We start from the raw sequence: 20144 nt of genomic DNA, 5'->3' as shown, positions 1-20144 counted from the left end.
TTATATAAATCATAATATAAGCCATGACCACTCGGTGCGGCAATCTCTCCCCCTTTAGTGCTGGCTAGGCTGCCTAAAGGTTACAAGCTGCTACAAAGTTAGCTAAGTATCAGAGGGGTAACCGTGTTAGTCTGGATCCGTAAAAAGCGACAAAGAGTCCTGTGGCACCTTATAGACTGAAGTTAGCTAAGTGAGCAGAGATTTTTAGCTCAGGCAGTGGAGGCTCATCTATTAGGATCCAGAGGTCCCAGGTTCAATCCCCGTTGCTGACAACCCACCCGCGAGCACTGGCGTTAAACAAGAACAATTGTTAACTGAACTGAATTACAACCAAACTTCCAGGGTAGCCTCTGCACATAAGACTACAATGATTTAATTATACGGAAAGTGTGAAGAAGCTACATTATTCCATTAAGATTGTTGAGGACAAAAAAGTGACTGTGAGGGCTAAATCTCAAACGATCCATTTTTATAAATGACTGAGTTCAAGCTAATTAACAGATCTACTTGTAAGTGTTGTGGAACATTCATTCTGCACTCTACAAGTAAGGGCTGTACATTTGCGGAGGATATTCTAGTTTTCATACATGACAAAGCTGAATCTCGGTTTAAGTGCAAAAGCTGAGCTCAGTCTTGACCGAGCTTTCATAATGGTGCAGAATCCAATCCTTCTCTGATTGGAATAAGTGGCAAAACTGCCCATGCATTTCAACAGCTGCGGGATCATGCCAATCCTTAGCAAATGAGATTGAGGGGCTGCTTCTTCAGATCTACTCTTGCAATAAAGCCAGTGTAAATAAGGCATTGTCTCTCATATTGTCTGCACATACCTGTAGTGTGTCTTGTATTCTCATCCAAATGCTTTGTTAAATCAATAGTTCTGTCTATCTGAAACAGCTTCAAGTCCTCTTCGTCTAAAGCAATATCTCCCCAGAAGGCAGCTGGAGACAAAGGCAAAATAAATTACAGTTAGTTCAGCTCTGTTTTGGAAGGCAAGCGTCAGTCCTACAAAGGACTGTATATGATCCACATTGCAACCAGAATTACCCTGCAGACTGAAAGATGGCAGGGACTGGGAAAAGGTCATAAATGACACTAGCTTTTCAAATGGGGCTGGAACCGTCAGACTAATAGAGGCCAGATACAATGTTTAAATTAAGCCACTTTTGCTGAATAACCAGAATGGAGTCAAAGGAACTGAATAGCTAGGATTCCTCATGCCCGCCTTTGTTTTATTGCTGGCTCCAAACCAGGGGCTTAAGTGGTACAATTCGCCCTTTATCCACATCTCACTCTACAACTGGGGCAATTAACCAGCATTTCCCCCAGCTAAAAAAAGAAAACGTCAGCCAGTTTGCAGCTCAGATTTAGATTTGAACTGTGTGTTAAAAACTTGCACCAGATACTGTAAAGTGATGCTGTAGAGGGAGTTTTGTAATTGAATCCGGCTTGCAATTTCTAGAGAGTTTTAATTTTGTTAAAAGCCTGGAGTTTAAGACAGGTGCCATAAAAATAATAAAACAGGACAGATCCCTCAACGTTTGTGACATGGAGAAATAAAGCCTATGAAATCCTTTCCATGGAAAAAAATGACAGCCAGATTAGAACCAAGATGACTTTGTGGTGTACAGTTACTGTTTTCGGAATTTCAACGAAAGGAACACACAGATAATGAGAAGAGGTTGACCAAACACAAATGGCTTTTTTAAAGAGAACACAGGTTTTGAATAAGATTTGTTAGTATTTGCATGGAAGTTTGTGTATGTTAATGATAAAACAAAAGGTAAAATAAGAAAATGAGGCAAATTTGTCACAGCTGTAATTCAACTAAAGTCAAGAAGTTATACCAGGGATGAACTTGACTTACTGTCGCTAAAAATGCTGGATTCCCCCCCACCTCCGCTGTCAATTTAATGCAAGTGTTTACATCATTGAAAAAGGTTCCCTGCAGCATGGGAAACACGAACAACCAAACTGTGCTAGTGCCCAGACGACATCATGCTTAACTGACCACTCCAGTTTTGCTGCCAAGACCATGTGAAATGCAAAAAGGACCCAAACATTAGAATGAGTGAAAAGATACACAGCAAAAAAACATTTAGTTTTTTAAATATAAGCTGTTAACTTGGGTAAGGGATTTCTCCCTAAATATGTTTATATTTTAAATCTCCCTTTAAAATGCAAGGTGGAGGGGGAAAAGCCACACAGCTGAAAATAAAGGGAATTCCCTGAGCCATCAGAATGGCCAAGGAATAAGAGGACAGAAACCATGCAACGGGACACAGAAATGTGTGACTGACTTTACTTGATTAACAAACAGTAGCGGTTCACATCTATACAGCCCCACCCCCCCATCCCAAAACCCTTAAACTTGCACATGGTTACTACTGGGGGCGGAGAGCAGCAACCAAACTGCTCAGGGCATATCAGTGGGAGAAGAAGCCGTTCTGTCTAAACCCCTTCTCATAGGAAAGTCCCACAGAGCAGAGAGGACTGCAGCTTTTAGAGTCTCAAATGAGACATCCCGACCCTCTATGCTGTATGTGTTGTCCCCTGTTTAGATTTGAACCTGTGACTGCACTGAGCCTAGGGCCAACTCCCACTCTCACTGATGTCAGCGGGACTATACTTGTAAGGCAAGCAGAAGTTGGCTGCTGGTGATTAGACCATTAAGCTAACCCCCCTCTCTTAATCAAAGGGAAATTTAACTGCACTATGGGTGGTTGCTGGCCTCTGCACCAGCTGCCCTGTAAGCTGAGGAGATCAAAAGCTGTCCCCAAAGGGAGATGATCTCTCTCTCCCCGTTATCACAACCCACCGGACACAGCATCCCAGTTTGCCCCCTTCCCCTGGCCAAAATCATCTCCGACTCTGCCCTGTGGAGCTGTCAAGCATTTCCTGACTCCGCCATAGATTCGCTGTGTGAGTTCCTTCACCTGTGTCCCAGGTCCAACCCTGCCCCGCCCTGTAACACTGTGATAAGACAACATTTTCCAGCCAGCACTAGAGGGGATGTAAATATTTTCCACAGATTTCACACTTTTTTTGGTTTGTTTCATTTAAAAATTTTCCTGGATTTTTCATTTGTGAGTAAACGATTCAATATGAAAGTTGTCAGGGGATTGGTCTTCTCCTGGCCCTTTTTCCAATGGAGAAAAGGGGAAGAGTCCAAGGTGTGGGGCAGGCGGGGGAGGAACCAAAATAAAACCAAACCTGAAAACAAATTTTTGTTTCCAAACAAAATGACAATGTAATTAGTTGAGAAATCAAGGTAAGGAAACCAAAATTTCAGTGAGAGTGTTTAAAAAAAAACAACCCATTTTCGTCTCTGCTCCTTGCCTTTGTAAGCTACATACCACAAACTCAATCAAATGGGTCACAAGCGACAGAATCTCATCTACACCATTTGCTAGTCATTATTATTTGTGTTTCAGTGGTACCTAAGAGTGCCAGTCATGGCCCACGACCCCCTGGTGCTAGGTGCTGTACAAACACAGAATGAAAAGACAACCCCTGTCCCAAAGAGCTAACACGCTAAATAAATACAATGCCTAGCACAGCATAAGCAACGTGTAACTAGGGTGACCAGACAGCAAGTGTGAAAAATCGGGACAGGGAGTGGGGGGTAATAGGATTCTATATAAGAAAAAGACCCTAAAATCAGGACTGTCCCTATAAAATCGGGACATCTGGTCACCCTACGTGTAACCAACTAGAACAGTGTCAAATCTCAGCCAGTCAAGCAAGCTTTGCTGCAAGGCCAACAAGCAGAGCTAGCTGGAACTTACAGAAAACTTTGAAGTTGCTCCTTGTAACACAGATTAGCCCACAAAGTCAGACATTACGAACAGAGTGAATGTCCATCCTCAGGATGAAGGGCCGGAGCCCAGCGTCAAAGCACTGGCCACACAAGCTTTCGGCACAGCTCACCAGAGTGCTCCCAGATTGTTCTGCCCAATGCAGCTCAGCAATTCATCCTGTTCCAGTCCTGCCATCCTGGGGCAGACCAACGGCCCGTCCCATCAGGTATCTCCTCTCTCTGGCAATAAAGAACAATGCATGCTTCACAGAAAGTCAACAACTACAAAATACAGCTATTCTACTTAGATGGTCAGATCCCTGGGGGACGGGCCCCAATCCCTAACTGAGGCCTTTCCTGTCCTCAGCTGGTAATTATCTTATTCCACAAACGAGTAAGTGGATGAAGGATGGGCTTGTAGTCAAAGCTCTAGACAAGAACTTGGGAGACTTGGGTTCAATTCCCAGCTCTACCACAGACTACTAGCGTGACCTCTGGCAAATCATTTTAATCCAGGTGCCTTAATTCCTCACCTGCATAATGGTGCCAATAATTCTGTCTTGCCTGTTTACACTGTAAGCTCCTCCAGATAAGGACTGTCAGGATCTATGTTTGTATAGTGCCTTCCACAGTGAAACAGCTTCAGTCTCAGTTGCGGTCTCTACCCAGCACAAATGAAGAAAACAAGATGTCTAGCCTTTGCAACGTGTGTCTTATATACTGTACTGGCAGAAGCTGTGATTCGTATAAATTGTTCATCTTTTTTGGAGTGTTACTAAATCACTTGGAACAGTCCAACATCCTGCGTTAGAGTGTTCCACAGGGGAGTTCTTATGCCACACAAAAAAAGACATTCCTTGTGCTCCATGTCTCCTCTCCTTAGCCATTCTTAGTATTTGTTTGTTTCAATTTACTCTGCTGCTCTACTTCAAAACCTCAAACAATTTTCTTTTATCTACTTGAAATTGCCTTTCAATTACAGCAAGCACCCTCATTCTCTGTTTATAGGAGCTCCTGGAAAGCCTAGTCCACGCCACTCTTTATTTTAATACCTCCCCCCTTACATGGGCACTTTTCATCCATACTGTACAGCTCAAAGGACACAAGTAACATCCCCATTTTACAGATGGGAAAACCGAGGCTAAGGTCTTGCCCAAAGTCACATAGCAGGATTAGTGCTAAGAACAGACCTAGGCCCTCTGACTCCCAATCCCTATCCACTGAACCACAATTTTATTCACCTCTACTCTATTTCCACCCTCTTTTCCAACCAAACAACCCTATCTTCCCCCCCAATTTCACGAAACATATGGAGGCCCCAATGGCTCCAGTTATTTTCATCGTCTCTTTCTCAAGAACTTTCCTATTTCTGCTGTGTGTTGTTTGGTCTCTTAGAGGAGGCAATCAGCACCAATCACAAGAGTCAAGATGAAGCCAGGCCATGGATTTACATAACAGCCCTGTTGCATTTTCCATGTTATTCTATATCCCCAGGCAGAGGTTCCTTCAGCCCCAGTGACAGGGCCACCCAGAGGGGGGGGGGGGCAAGTGGGGCAATTTGCCCCAGGCCCCCACGAGAGTTTTTCAGGGCCCCTGGAGTGGGGTCCTTCACTCGCTCTGGGGGCCCCAGAAAACTCTCATGGGGCCTGGGATCCTGGAGCTTCTTCCGCTCCAGGTCTTCGGCGGCAGTTCGGCAGCGGGGGGTCCTTCCGCCCCGGGACCCGCCGCTGAAGTGCCGGGTCTTCGGCGGTGGGGGTCCCCTGCCGCAGAAGACCCCAAGCCCCCTGAATCCTCTGGGTGGCACTGCCCATTGAAGGAATTTGTTTTTGCTCTGAAGTCGTACATGATTCTGAAAGATAGCCTGTGACAAAAGCAGAATTGCTCCAACTTTTATTTCCAGCCGCCAGCAGTCCCAGAGTGCCGTGGGGGAAGCCACCATCCATCCTAGTCCAGCAGGGGCTGAGTAGCTTTCCTTACTGAGGGTCCCAAATGGAAAACTTCTCCTCTGCTGTCAGTGGTTATTTCCTCACATTATTCAGCCTGAATGATGCTCAATTCCCATGTGTAACCCAGCAGTTATCACCCACCAAAGAGCTCTTCTGTTTGTTCAGGCATTTGCAGGGAGCTGTCCCCGAGTGCAGGCCAGGTCCTTTTTTCTAAGAGGTTACAACGAGTTCCAAACCTGTCAGCATACGAGTTGTATGAAGCATCTCAAAAGCATCCAGAAATTCTTGCTTTAACTTTAACAGGAAGATTTCCCAAGAAATTCAGACTAAACAGCAGACTAAAAGAAGCTTATAAACCCACATCTCTCAAACTGACTTTTTGCCAAGAGCAGGCTCAAAATTACACACAGGTACAGGCTACATTAATTGTAACAATGTCTAGCTTTTGTTAAAAAAAAAAAAAAAGACAACTTCTAACCTGCAGTCAATTCATGTGGACTCCAATTTAACCCAGGTGACATGAGATTGAAAAGCTGGGAAGAAAAAGCTTAACTAACAGTTTCCTTTTTGGTAGAGGCCTCGGTTTGAAAATGTTCTACACATTTATTCATATCTTCATTGTGTGCAGCACTCAATAGCAGTATCACACTTGGCATATGCTGCAGAGATGCTGCACTGACAGAAGATGAAAATAAATCCTCCTATTCAGGGAAACGCAGAGCTGTTTCCCCATAAATTTCACTCACAAGCAGTGATGCCAAAGCACGTGAGTTCCTTAACATCCCATACTTTACCCACAGTAACATGCATGGCTCTTCACCAGTTTCAACCGCAAGCTACATCATTAGAACAAGCAGCTTTTCTAGCTTGTCATTCCACTTCCTCTGCCCCTGCGATCAGTAACCAGCACCTGTTGGTTAACAGAACATACCTCTCTGGCTCTTTCTGTTTTTCCTGTTGGTCTTTTCTCCTGCAACTGTTTTGAGAGAGAAAGTTTGCTTTTTAAATAGTGCAGGTTGGAATTTTTATGAGTTTTCCTCAACAAATTTTCAACAGCTATTTTTTTTCTTTTTTTGGTGAAGAACTGTGCCTCTTTTTGAAAAAAATTCAATTTTTTTCCAAACCATTAACAGAATTGTTCATTTACCTAGAAGCAGGTTTTGGGTAGAGGAAACATTCTGATAAAGTCTGAAAGTTTCCACACACAAAAAAATGTGGAAAAAAAACCACCAAAACAATTGGAAAAAAAAGAAAAACAGGTCAGATTCAGACACTTCATAATAAATATAGCTTCATAGTTACAGGGTTTTTTTGCAAAAGTAGAAATATTTGCACAACTATCTTGGAATCTCTTTAAAGACTATGGCTACAGGACAACTTAAGTGGACATAAATTATGTCACTCAGGAGTGTGAATTAGCCACTCCAAGTGATATAACTCATGCCAACTTAAGCACCAGTGTGGACAGCGCTCTGCTGGCAGGAGAGCATCTCCCTCCCACATAGCTACCACCGCTCGGGGGGGCTGGAGTAATTAAGCCGACAGGAGAGCTCTCTCCTGTCAGCGTAGAGCAGCTACACTAGAGAGCTTACAGCAGTGCAGCTGCACCACTATAAGCTCTCTAGTGTAGTTGTCGCCTCAGATTTCCTTCCTGCAGTTTACAGAAGTTTCAGTCATTCAATCAGGGACCAAACACACTAAATGTCACTCAAGCGACCAGTCCCACACTCTATAAATCACACAGGCAGACAACAGGTGGAGTGCATGCTTTGGGAACAACCCCATGAGCTCATACAGGTTCAAAGTAACAAACTGATGAAGATCAAAGTCTTTTCCCACATAATTCGTGAACCGAAAGAAAGCACTAAATCCACCAAGCAAATCATTCACTACAACTATTTCACCTAGCTCTCGCCTTGTTAATGTATTTCAGTAACACACAGAAGCTCCAACTGAGACTGGGGCTTTATTAATTTGTATTACAGAAGTGCCTGTAACCTCAGCTGACATCAGGGCTCTATTGCACTAGCATTGTCCCAACACATAGTAGGAGACAGGTCCTGCCCCTAGAACTTACAATCCCAATAGACATGACCGAGTTAGAGGGGGTCCCAGAGGCACAGGGAAGTGAAGGAATTGCCCATTCCTGTGTTCCAAAGATCAGTGACAGAGCCAGGAACAGAACCCAGGTCTCAAGTGCCAGGGCAGTGCTGTGTGCACCAGAGCATGCTGCCTCTCTAGAGTTTCAGCATCTCACGGCTGCAGCACGTTCCTCATTCAAAACATTGTGGCTTAGTGAATAGAGCACTGGAGTGGGACTCAAGAGACCGTCTGTGTTTCACAGGAGGTCAGACAAGGTGATCACAATGGCCCCTTGTGGCTTTGGAATCTATTCCTGGCTCTGCCACTGAACTGCCGTGTGACCTTGGGCATATCAGTGTCCCCAGCTGTAACATGGGGATAACGATACATAAGCGCTTTGATACCTAGTGACAAAAGCGACGTAAGAACTAGGTGGTTATTATTGATATACACTCCAGTGCAATTTCTTTGGCAGAAACAGGTTGTTCCTCTCTAAAGGAGATAATGAGAGCAGGATTTAATTGCAGTGGATTTTTCAGCATTCATTTCCCCCCATACATACAGATTTATATTGTGCACCTGTCAATTAAAAGGCAGTCATGCGCATCGCCAGCACAACCCCCCCCAAACTTTAAATACATGGCAAAAAAACAAAGACACACTTCAAACTCATCTCACATTCCTAGAGGTGGTAGCCCCAGAGCAGAACAGTGCAAGCAAAGATTGCCATGCCACTGCCTACACTACCCCTGCTGTGTTCATTACAAAGGTTTATATAAAAGAGGTCCCTGCGTATAAGGGTGTCTGTTCATGGTCAATATAGAGAGTGCCATCGACTGGCACATAATATAACATTGTTATAACAATCAAGTTAGTGCGGTGCACAGCAATTGGCTTCCCCATTATACAGCTCTTAATACTATGGACACAGAGGACATACATTTTCAGGGCTGTCTCTATCTTTCACTAGTGCTAATCCTCTTGCATTTTTAAAAATAAACTAGCAACTAAGACAGCCATTTGCCAAGGGCCTCCATGTGTCACGAGTGTGTTGGTCACTCACTGAACCAAAGCACCCAGCTGATATTTCTGCTGATGATCTGTGCAAACGCCACCAACTCAGGAATAAGAGGATAATGATTTTGGATGAGTGGGCTGAAAAATTCCCCTGGTTAAAAAAAACAGAAAGCACTCTTCAATATAAAGCAATCACAGTGCAGGCAGGAAGAATAAAGCACAACAATAAGTCAGCAAAGGGCCCAAGAAACCTGGTGGAAAAGGAGAACACCAAATGAGTACTTTGGAACCAAAAAGGCCAGGCCCTGAGCTTCCTTAACTCCCTCTGAGTCGACTGGACGTGGCAGGGGCACAGCACAGCTGTTCAGTGCTCAAGCATAGAGAGAGGGAGCAAAGAGAATGCTACATTCAGGCATTATTCCTTCCCCACATAGACTGTGCTCTCTCATCATGCACTTCCGAATGTGGAGATCTTTAAATTCCTATACATAATCCTACTACAACGCCCCCTACTGGGAAGCTATTTATACTAACACCACAGGATCAGGCCGGAATTAGCATTCATTCCAGTTGGCACTCGATAAAACACTTTCGTGAAAGATGACAATGCGTTAATGAACGAGCCTCTCATGCCTGGGTTTGTCCAATGCTGCGATCAGGCATCTGAGGATATACAATGACCCGCTTTAAGGAACAATACATGCTCTCCCCTGGCTGAATGCTGTGTTATTTTAGCTGAGAACGGCGCTATTCAGTGGCATGGATTATATTGTCTGCCATCATTAGGTTAGCAGAAAGAAGATACAGGCCTTTTTAATATTCAGAACTTTCCTGCTGCTTGCTGCCTCTTAATCTTCACAGACATGAAAAGGAAGAAGGATTCTTGTGTATCGTCGTGACTCCAGTCCGGTCAACTACATAATCCACTCCAGGGTGTGGTGAGCAAGTCTAGAAAGGTTTAGAAAGGGCAGAGAGCCCATATTGTACTCAGGAAAGCAGCTCCTCCTACGGACTCCAATGACTGAACACCCGCACTGTGGCTTCTTTGTAAGAAAGAACATGACTATGGTATGTCCACACCTTAACAGCTCAAAGTTTAGGAATCATCTTTAAACAATTAGACAGCAGCAAACTGGGGTGTGAATCTAGGCCACGCTAGCTTGCTGTCTTATAACCGTCCACGAGCACCATGCTGACACGTGCCTGCTAACAGTTCGTTAAAGCCCCTTGAGCTAGAACTTGATCAAGGTGCTCTAACGAACAGTCAATGAGCATCAGACAGGTACACATGGACTTCTAATCTGCAACAGGCTACTGCAAGCTAGATTCACACCCCAGCTTGCAGTGGTCTGATTGTGTAGACAAGCCTTAAGTGAAGTGGGATGGCTCAATGGTTTAAGCATCTGGTTTGGAATACTGAGTGTCCAATAATCACAGGCTCAGATCACAACTGGGTTAACTCACTGCTTCATTCTTCCAAGTCTATGCAACTGAGGGCTGGTCTACACTGGGGGGGGATCGATCTAAGATACGCAACTTCAGCTATGAGAATAGCGTAGCTGAAGTCGATGTATCTTAGATCGACTTATCTCGCGTCCTCACGGTACGGGATCGATGGCCGCAGCTCCCCCATCGACTCCGCTTCCGCCTCTCACTCTGGTGGAGTTCCGGAGTCGACAGGGAGCGCGTTCGGGGATCGATTTATGATGAGACACGATAAATCGATCCCCGATAGACCGATTACTACCCGCCGATCTGGCGGGCAGTGAAGACGTACCCTTACTTACTTTTCAGAACAAAGGACTCCTCTGCCCTGGGTGAACATTCAACGCCCACTGGTGTCCTTCATAAGAGCAAGGATTTTGATCTGGCCTCCTTGGCCGAAACGTCCTTTCCCCTTCACTGTCAGACAGTGTGGTGATTGCCAACCTCCATCAAGCCAGCAGTGCATGCAGGGAGTTTTAAAGGACTTTGGGATGAAGGTACCGTCAACATGCCAAAGTGTATATTTAAATTGGTCCCTCCCTACCACCATCTTCATGCATACCCTAAGTCAACAGTTTACGCTGATTTGGAAAGCTCGGCATCTTATGGATGAAAGGTAAAACCCAGGCCCTGGATCAAACTGAAAATGTCTCCATCCCTCCGTACATACACATCTCTCCATGTGCTACCCCTTAGCATTTAGGGAAGCAGTTTGCATTGAAAGGATTATAGAAAATGAAGCTGCGTTTGATTGCATTGACTTAATGGGTCCACAGGCGACAATATCCTCCTTGAAACACTCAACCTTGATCAGACTACAGGTCTCACCTCTTGTACTACATGGGTTAACGTGTCTTGCAGCTGGCATTCTCAGTCTGTAGGTGCAGGGACACTGTTTGTATATGGGGCTAACCTGCTGTCTTGGTTACATGCAGTTAAATGCCACACAGAAGTCAACAGTGATTCCAGAAAGGCCTGAAAACCTCCTTCAAAGCCAACTTTCTGGCAAAATGTGCCCCCTTTAGGATGTGATGGTTAAACAAATTATACTTTAACCATCTAAATCATCGCTTATTCTAACCTACCCAGAATAAGAAATGTGAAGACTAGAATTTGCATTAAGCTCACATTACTTTGTCTCTCTCCTGGCCTAGGTAATTACACTTGATCTTTGGAACATTTAGTGCTGGCCTAGCACCAAGGGACTTTAAAATGTTCTTTTCTGCAGTATTCCAGAGTCAGGCCCTGCCATCCATCACTATAATAAGGCACAGCAAACGAAAGCCACGTACCGCCACTGCGCCCGTATTACCAATGCAGGCTAGGGCTGCTGCAGCCAATTAATCTAAAGCCTCAGCCTGCCGTAGATCTTCTGGTTCCTGCAATCTCAGGCATATTCATTCATTTCTTATTGATTTCAATAGAGAAACAAAACCTCCAGGGTTCATCCCCAGAGGCTGCTGAGCAGGAGCCAGCACTTTCCCATTATACAGACACTGGGCATAAACTCCCAGCTGCATAGTGAGGCATTTATGTCTAAATATAAATAGCCAATCAGCAGGCGGGAAAAACTGCTTTTAGAGGAGATGGGTGTGAGTCTCCATTCCAAGCCAGCCAAACATACTGTCACAGAACCCGAGATGGAACTTTGAGGGCAAAACCCAAAGGTAGGGAGGGTGGAAAGAGAGAGACAGAAACTGGACACAACCCGGCAGTTTGGTCTGCACTTCTATTTACATGTTTCCCTTCCTTTTGAACTAAATCCCAGAGAGAAACTCCAGGCAGGTTCCAATCCTGCCCCAAGTGGATAGAGAAGGTTACACAACACCCCGCACACCACAACAGGCAGGACGTGCACAGCTCTGAAATGCCTCGTGAGTCACAGCCTTTGAAACTGTCTTACGAGGCACACCAAGCTTCTGGGTCACCTAGCTCCCACATAGGGCTTTTTCATCAGTAGACCTCAGAGTGCTTTGCAATGAAGGTCAGCATCATACTCCCCATTTTACAGACAAGGAAACAGGCACACTGAGGGGATTTGCTCAAGGTCACCCAGAAAGTCAGCAGCAGAGCTGGAAATGAAAGTTTCCTATGTCCCAGTCCAGCCTCCCACCGCTATTCTCTGATTTACCTCAAAAAGCCAAGGGAGCTTTCTTCAGGAACAACATGACATTATGAAAGTTAAATGAGAGTCCAATGGATAGAGCACTGGGTTGGGACTTAGAAGTTCTGGGTTCTATTCTGGGCTCCCCACCTGTACAATAAGGATAACAGCACTCGCCTACCTCCCAGGAGAGAGATGCTAAAGACTGTGAGATGCTCAAAAACTATGGGAACGGAAGCCAGATGAAGATCAAAGATAAAAGGCCTTTGGGAACCATCTACATGAGCTGCACCATAAATAAATTCAAGAGATTGTTATTAGACAAAGAGGCAATACCCTTCCTAACTCCCCACTTAGTCTTCACAATGCCTTTTCCCCCAAGAAAGCTGGAGATTTACATTCAAAGCTCTTTATTCACTACTCTGCTCACCGGAAGAGAGGATGCGGTGACTCGTGAAATACTGCATCCCTTTGACTGCCCTTTAAGACCGGAAGACAGCATGTTCTGGGCATTCAAAGCCAAGGATGTATTTGTCAATTAATTATGGACAATCATCCCACAAGCCCCATCGGGGACCCTCCATCACTTCTGCAGCTCAATATAATTTTAATTAATTTTTCCTTTAGCAATTTGAGGGAAGAATGATACAGCTGCAAAAACACCAGTACATTAAATTGATTTCCTGGTTTATAGCCTTCCTTCCTTCTCGCCCCCACCTCTGCCTGATTTGTGGCCCTTCACTACATGGCATTTGTTCCATGCTAATGTAATCCAATGCTCTAAGTGACAACCACTTTAAGATTGACTTTTCTGAATAACAAGGTGGGGGAGGTAATATCTTTTATTGGACCAACTTCTGTTGATGACAGACAAGTTTACCCAGAGCTCTTCTTCAAGTCTGGGAAATGTACTCAGTGTCACAGCTAAACACAAGGTGGAACAGATTGTTCAGCGTAAGTAAACACATATTGTAAAAGACCATTCAAGGTGAAGTGGCCCATTAACACACCTTTGCAGTTATTGGGTGGGGGAGCTTAGTGGATTACAAACTGTTGTAATAAACCATAAATCCAGCAGCTTTATTCAGTCCATGATTTTTAGCGTTTAGCAAAGTTACAAATTTTACCTCCCAGGCTTGTCTTCTGTAGATGATGTGCAGGTTTCCTCTGTAACTCTAGGGAGCGTACCTGGGTACCTAAGATGGAGCAGGGCTGGGGGAAGGCAAGAGGAGCTAGGGAAACCTGGCCTGGAAACCACCCAGGCTACAGGCCTAGGGTAAGGCCAACTGGGTACTGGGGTTGCAAAGGGGCAGCCACGGGTAGGCAGAGGCAGCAGGTCCAAACCCCTTTGCCTGTGATGAGTGGCTGATACACTGCAGTCTGCCCCAGTAAACGGGGGCTAAGTGATGACTGGCAGTAGCCAAGACTGAGACGAAGTGGGGATAGTGGGTGGGGGGTTCCCCTGGGTGGGGAGACCCCGAGACTGAGGGGTTACTGCCAGAGGGGCAGCACCCCAGAGAAATGGGCACCGGGTCCTGGGAGAGACACGGGGACCAGCGGTAAGGCGGATCACCAGCCTGCAGATGGCGCTCCGGAGGCTGGATGAGCTAATTCCCTGAGAGACCAGCAGGAGGCGCCGCAGGGGTGAGTCCCGCACGTTTACACTCCCCAACAAAAGCTGGCCCAATAAAAGATAGTATCTCACCCACCTTGTCACCTGGGAGAACACTGCTACAACAACACTGCAAACAGCTTTTCTGAGTTTTCTTTGATGACAAAAGACTAAGGCGAAGATCAGACACTTGCTCCTTCTCATTGCCCTCCAGTGAGCAAGTCACTAATGTCACCCGACTTACCTCTGTACCTTCAGTATCTTCTACTAACAAAACCAACAGTACATGCATGTGCATAAACCGAGTAACCAAGTGATCCTATTCCTGTAGCTCCCTGCCCAACCTCGCGCATCATGGCCCATCTAATTAAACATAGTAATAAAATGCAGCGGAAGCACACTATTTGCAATGTGACGGCTCTGGGTAAGTTGCCAACAGCAGGGATTGAACCCAGGACCTCTAGATCTAAAACCTCTCCTGTGTGAAGTAAGGGTCTACCTACACAGTGAAGAAAAACCCGCAGCTGGTCCATGCCAGCCAACTCGGGCTTGCAAGGTTCCAGTTGCGGGGCTGTTTCATTGCTGTGTCGACTTCTGGGCTCAGGCTGGAGCCCGGGCTCTGGGACCCTCCACCCGACAGCCCAAGCCCCACTAGCCTGTGTCGGCTGGCATGGGCCAGCTACAAGTGCCTAGTTGCTGTGTAGACATATCATACCATAAAGAGACCCAGTTCTGTTAAGCAAGGCAGGAGCTGGCTCACCCAGCCACTAGAGGGCGACAAAGGCTCATATTTACTGGGTGTAGGTTACCCAAGCAATCTCTTTAGGGCAGGTACATACAGCCTACACGCTAAACCTGTGTTAGAGGGGAAGGTACGACACTTCCACACAGCAATAGAACAAGCTCAGGTGACTTATTGTTAAGAGAATGATACAGTAATCCACTGACAAGTCACAGAATGAACAAAGTAACTGGGCGAAATTCTGTTCAGTCTTGCCCATGGGAATCCATTAAAGAGCAGAATTTGTACATGTACACGCTGCAACGAGTATCCATGTAACAGCCACACTTTTCAGAAGTGATTTGGGGTGAGCATGTGGAGAGCCCTTGGAAAGGGACTTCATTTGCAGAAAGTGCTGAGCAGTCACCCTCTAAAAAAAAAAAAAAAGAGACTCACTTAAGTGTCTCTCATTGTGTTCAGAAAATCTCTAGTCATGCCTGAAAATCTTGGCAAGGTACCGTACATAGTAGCTGTTCTTGAAAAGCATTATCAGGTGGTCCATAGGACTGTATTTGACAGGGTCGCCTCCGCAAGGCCCCATGGGACCAGACCGTAGACATTTCCTGGTCTCTCTGCCCAGCAAGGGGTATCACAGCCACCATATAGATAGGGATCAATGAGCCATTCCAGCCTAAAGCCCTACTTCCAATTCCTCAGAAACACGCCTTGGAGCCGGAGATCACTCACCATCAGTCTCTGCCTTAACGGGGGATTTATTTCCTTCCCTTTAAAAAGGTCCAATAAGTTCACCAGAGCCATTTAAGAGATACAGTGGGGAATCAGTGACTCTTAAGTTGGACGTTGGGCCTGGATCATGTCCTGTGCTGCTTCTTTGAGAAGAGAGGAGAAAAGTCTGCTCAATCGTTCCCCGAGACCATGGAACACCCTATTCGGATACATCCTGGGTACTGTTCTCAGGTTTAAGGGACAGGACGGGGGAGTGAGGGACCAGCCGCTCAATACACCTCTCCCCGACACACCCAGGATACACCTGTGGGTCAACCATCAGGAGTTTTTTTAGATATTTGTATGGTTCCCATAAGATCTGCACACCCCACTGTCTTCTGTATATCACAACACCCCTGTGGGGCAGGGCAGGGGTATTATCTCCATTGTACAGATGGGGAACTGAGGCACAGAGAGACTAAGCGATTCGCTCAGGGTCACCTGGGAAGCCTGTGGGAAGAGCAGAGAACTGAACCAGAACCCCTCCTTTCCATCTGGAGACAATTGCCAAGGCACTGAAGCTTGCTACGTTTTCTAGATGTTCTGCTCCCATCTTGTGGAAGGGAACAATCCAAGCCACTGTTTCCACCCAGCTAGCTAAAATGCCTTAACACAGGCTCGGGGCTTATTCCTCAGTGAGGTAAAAGGCCTGAGACGTGGCAGAAGAAAGTTTTAAAGACAATAAGCAAATTAACATGGAGGTGGGGGAGCTGGTGGCTTAGAATTCTCTTCTCATTACCCAGAGGTCAGGCTCCTGGGGCTGCTTGTTGAAGTGTATGGCTTGATAAGGGGTAGTCATTTTTGTTTGCGCTCATGGGTTTCTTTAGGAAAATTGTGACAAGCTATGGCCAAATCCTAGAACTTTCTTGCCACAGAGCTCCAGTTTATTGGAGAGGGTTCAGAGAAGAGCCACGAGAATTATGAAAGGATTAGAAAACCTGCCTTACAGTGAGAGACTCGAAGAGCTTGATCTATGTAGCTTAACAAAAAGAGGAGGAGAAGGGGTGACTTGGTTATAGTTCCCAAGTATCTATATGGGGAATAAATATTTTATAATGGCCTCTTCAAGCTAGCAAAGAAAGGTTTAAGACGATCCAATGGCTGAAAGTTGAAGTTAGACAAATCGAGATGGTCAATAAAGCATGAATTTTTAACGGTGAGAGTAATTAACCATGAGAACAATTTACCAAGTGGTGGTGGATTCTCCATCACTGACAATTTTAGACTTAAGACTGGATGTGTTTCTAAAAGCTCTGGTCTAAGACTTATTGTGGGGCAGGCAGGTCTCTAGCCTGCGTTCCACAGGAAGTCAGACTAGATGATCACAATGGTCCCCTTCTGGCCTTGGAATCTATTAGTCTTAATGTTGGCACTTAGATCTGGCCCCAGGTTAGCGGGAAACTTTCACTGCTGAATTAAATCTGCCTCATCCCAGGCAAGGTAACAAATGAAAATCTCAGCCCTGAAACTTTGCTATAAGGTCGTGAGCTTGTGCCCCATTTCAAGCAAACTTTGGGAAGGTCGGTGGGTTTGCCATTCAACACAGATGAAACAGCGCGGCTCACGATGAGTTACGTGCATTCAAGGGACAGGCACTAAGAGCAAACACAGGATCATTTTATTCATTATTACTCATCCAACAAACATAAAAAAAATGTTTCTGCCTGGCTTGAGGATTTTATTGACAGGCAACGCGCAGGACACAAACGAGAGCTGTATGCAGACGATAGCTAATCTGAGCTGTTTACGAACTTCCCCTCTGAGAGCCCGGGGATAAGAAGAGGGGGTTTTGGCCATTAAAAATATAACGTGAGAATCCATTAATTTTCCATAGAAACAATGTCACCATAGAAGCGAGACAAATCCAATCAGTCATGCAAATGTGCTGGAGTTAAATTCTCAGGCTGGGCAGAGAATTTTGCCTGCCCAAATTGCAACAATGAAGAGATCAGAAGGAGATTACCGGCAGTGGCAGCAGGAGCATATCATAAGGTGGGGGCACGATATGGGCCCAACCAAACACAGCAACATTTCAGGGTATGCTACGAAGACCAGAGTGTATGTGTACACATGCACTACAGAGTCAATCTACCCCAACATATACGTGCAAGATTTAAGGTCCCAGCACAATTTTGATGTTTTTGTTTCATGACATAACACAGTCTAGTATTAGCCACCCGTTTAAAGAGACGGACAGGAAATAGTACATCCGTGCGACCTGATGGAGCCAGCACTGCTGCTGCAGTCTTCCTCATGCACTTGCTGGGGTTTTGTCATTTGAAACACACAGCACTAACGCAGTCTTTCGGGTTGGTTTACAATGGGAAGTGCACTTCTCTGCCAAAAAAACGCAGGGAGTTTCCCGCAAACTTTCCAAAAGCTCCTCTGTGGGATGAGATCAACCCGAGAACATTTTAGTGCCCACAAGGTTACACGCCTGCATGGACACTGCAGCGATCACTCCCCGCCCTGGGAATTCAAGAGACTACAGCAGCCATTCTGGGCTAACACCATCACCCACTGGGCTCTTAGAGGTGCGGAATTACCACTCAAAACAAAGCATTCCCCCTCCCCCATCCCCTACCCCCGCCCCCAGAATGTTACTAAGATAATGTGACACCAAGATTGCCCTGAAGGCCTCAGCTCTGGTACTTTTTGCCTTTCTCTGACCTCTCAAGTCTGTGTGTTTTGTTGTATATGTGATTCCAAAGCCTGTTTGCCACCCTCCTGGAACAAAGGGACATATCCTCTATGTTTGTCCATATGCAAAAATATCGAACTGTCACAGGTAAAGCGGCACTATTAAAAAGCTGTACGTTTAAAAACAAACCTCACCTTCCATTTTTGAGTGTGCGTTCAGTCCCTGGGCTATTCAGCACCTGCTCGTATATCAAAGCATTCTGCACCAGGCTGGAGAACAAAAGTATCTGTGGTCTAGCCAACATGGAGAAATCAATTGAGGCCTGGTCTACACAGCTGCCTTATATTACCTAGCTGTGGAAGTGTCTTCACTTAAATTTGGCTCCTGCCGCTGTAACTGCCCCTCTTGGCTGATTTAGTAACAACACCTCCCCGAGCAGCATAGAGTCATGGTCGATGTAATGAGGTCGATACAGTGTTAGCATAGACACGGATTGCTTATGTCAATTGATACTGGCTTTTAGGAGCCATCCCACAATGCCCCACACTGACAATACAATCGATACCAGCGCTCCTGGCATGGACCCGCACTGCCAACACAAGAAGCCAAATGTGCGCGCGCACACACACACACACACACACACACACACGAGATTTAATAACTGTGGTGGCTGTATGCCGATGTACATTAGATTGACACAATTTTGTAGTATAGACATGCCCTGGAAAAGCTACTGCTAAATACTCCGGAATAGCTCCCTGTGTGGACACACTATTCTGGAATAACAGTGACTTTGTTATGGAATATTAGTGCATTTTGTGAACATAGTAATTATTCCAGAATAAAGTGACTTATTCCGGAATAGCATCCACACTAGTAGGGAGCTACTCCGGAATAGCTATTCTAGTCAATTACCCCATCCAGACAAGCCCCTACAGGGTCTGGGAATCGTTTAAAATTATTCGGTTTGACAGCAGCTCTGCAGGAAAATTATAAGCTCCCCCCATCCTCCATCACGACCGTTTGATCCACAGCAAAGGCACAGACCACATTCCCCAATAGAAGGCTGAGTCTCATCTGAGCACACATGGCTGCAATGACCAGTTATAATTGTTTAATATTTGTGCCGCAATAACACAGAGATCCCATCCACCACCCATAGCCTCCAAGACCAGAAGGGCCACTGTGATCATCTAGTCTGACCTCCTGCATAGCACAGGCCAGAGAACTGCCCCCACAATAATTCCCAGAGCAGATCTTTTAGAAAAACATCCAAACTTGATTTAAAGATGGTCAGTGATGGAGATTTCACCACCTTGTGCTCAGTGCTGGGCACTTAGCCCATCACTCCCCTGAAGAGCTTAAACTGAAATAGACAAAGGGTTGGAGGAGAAAACAGTCACTGAGGTGAAGTGATTGGCCTAAGGTCACAGAGCAGGTCCATGTCTGAGCTAGGTCTCCTGACTCCCAGTGCAGTGCACTACCCACTGGGCCACACAGCCTCTCGAAAGGAATGCATCTATTTGGAAGAATGACCAGGTACCACAGTGGCAGGAATCTCCAAATGCTTGAGGCAAAGGAATTCATCAGCATAGACAAAGCCTTGGAAAGCAGTCACACCCATGCAAAGTGGTCAAAATGGTGTAGTTGGAAGGGATGCAATGTCAACTCTACGCCACAAGCTACATTCCCATGCAAACACTAGCACCCATGAGTAACCTGACACATTCCAATTCCACGTGACTATTTACATGCATAAATGTATGAAAGTCTGGGGCCAATATCTGCTCCTTGACAGTAAGATAGAACTCAATGCCTTTAGAAAATCTCAAGTAGGAATATCAGGACCATGGCTATTACCCACAGGTCAGGTGCTCACCAAGTAACTCATCTTTGATAATAGAACACCCTTCCCAGATGCCAGATTACCTCCTCTGCACCCAAAGCTAAA

At 45.6% G+C, this 20144-nt stretch overlaps 1 protein-coding gene across 3 annotated transcripts in view; it reads right to left on the bottom strand.

Moving 5' to 3' along the window:
• Nucleotides 1–20144, bottom strand: part of TLL2 (tolloid like 2) — a 176970-nt gene that overhangs the window by 127732 nt on the left and 29094 nt on the right. For all 3 annotated transcript variants that reach the window (XM_065551585.1, XM_065551583.1, XM_065551584.1), the window contains exon 2: nucleotides 831–941. In XM_065551585.1, the coding sequence (XP_065407657.1) occupies nucleotides 831–941 (111 nt within the window). The remainder of the gene's footprint in view (nucleotides 1–830; nucleotides 942–20144) is intronic.

This window comes from Chrysemys picta, chromosome 7 (genome assembly GCF_011386835.1).
Source record: "Chrysemys picta bellii isolate R12L10 chromosome 7, ASM1138683v2, whole genome shotgun sequence".
NCBI classification, from domain to species: Eukaryota; Metazoa; Chordata; order Testudines; family Emydidae; genus Chrysemys; species Chrysemys picta.
This window is presented reverse-complemented; position numbering and strand designations above follow the sequence as displayed.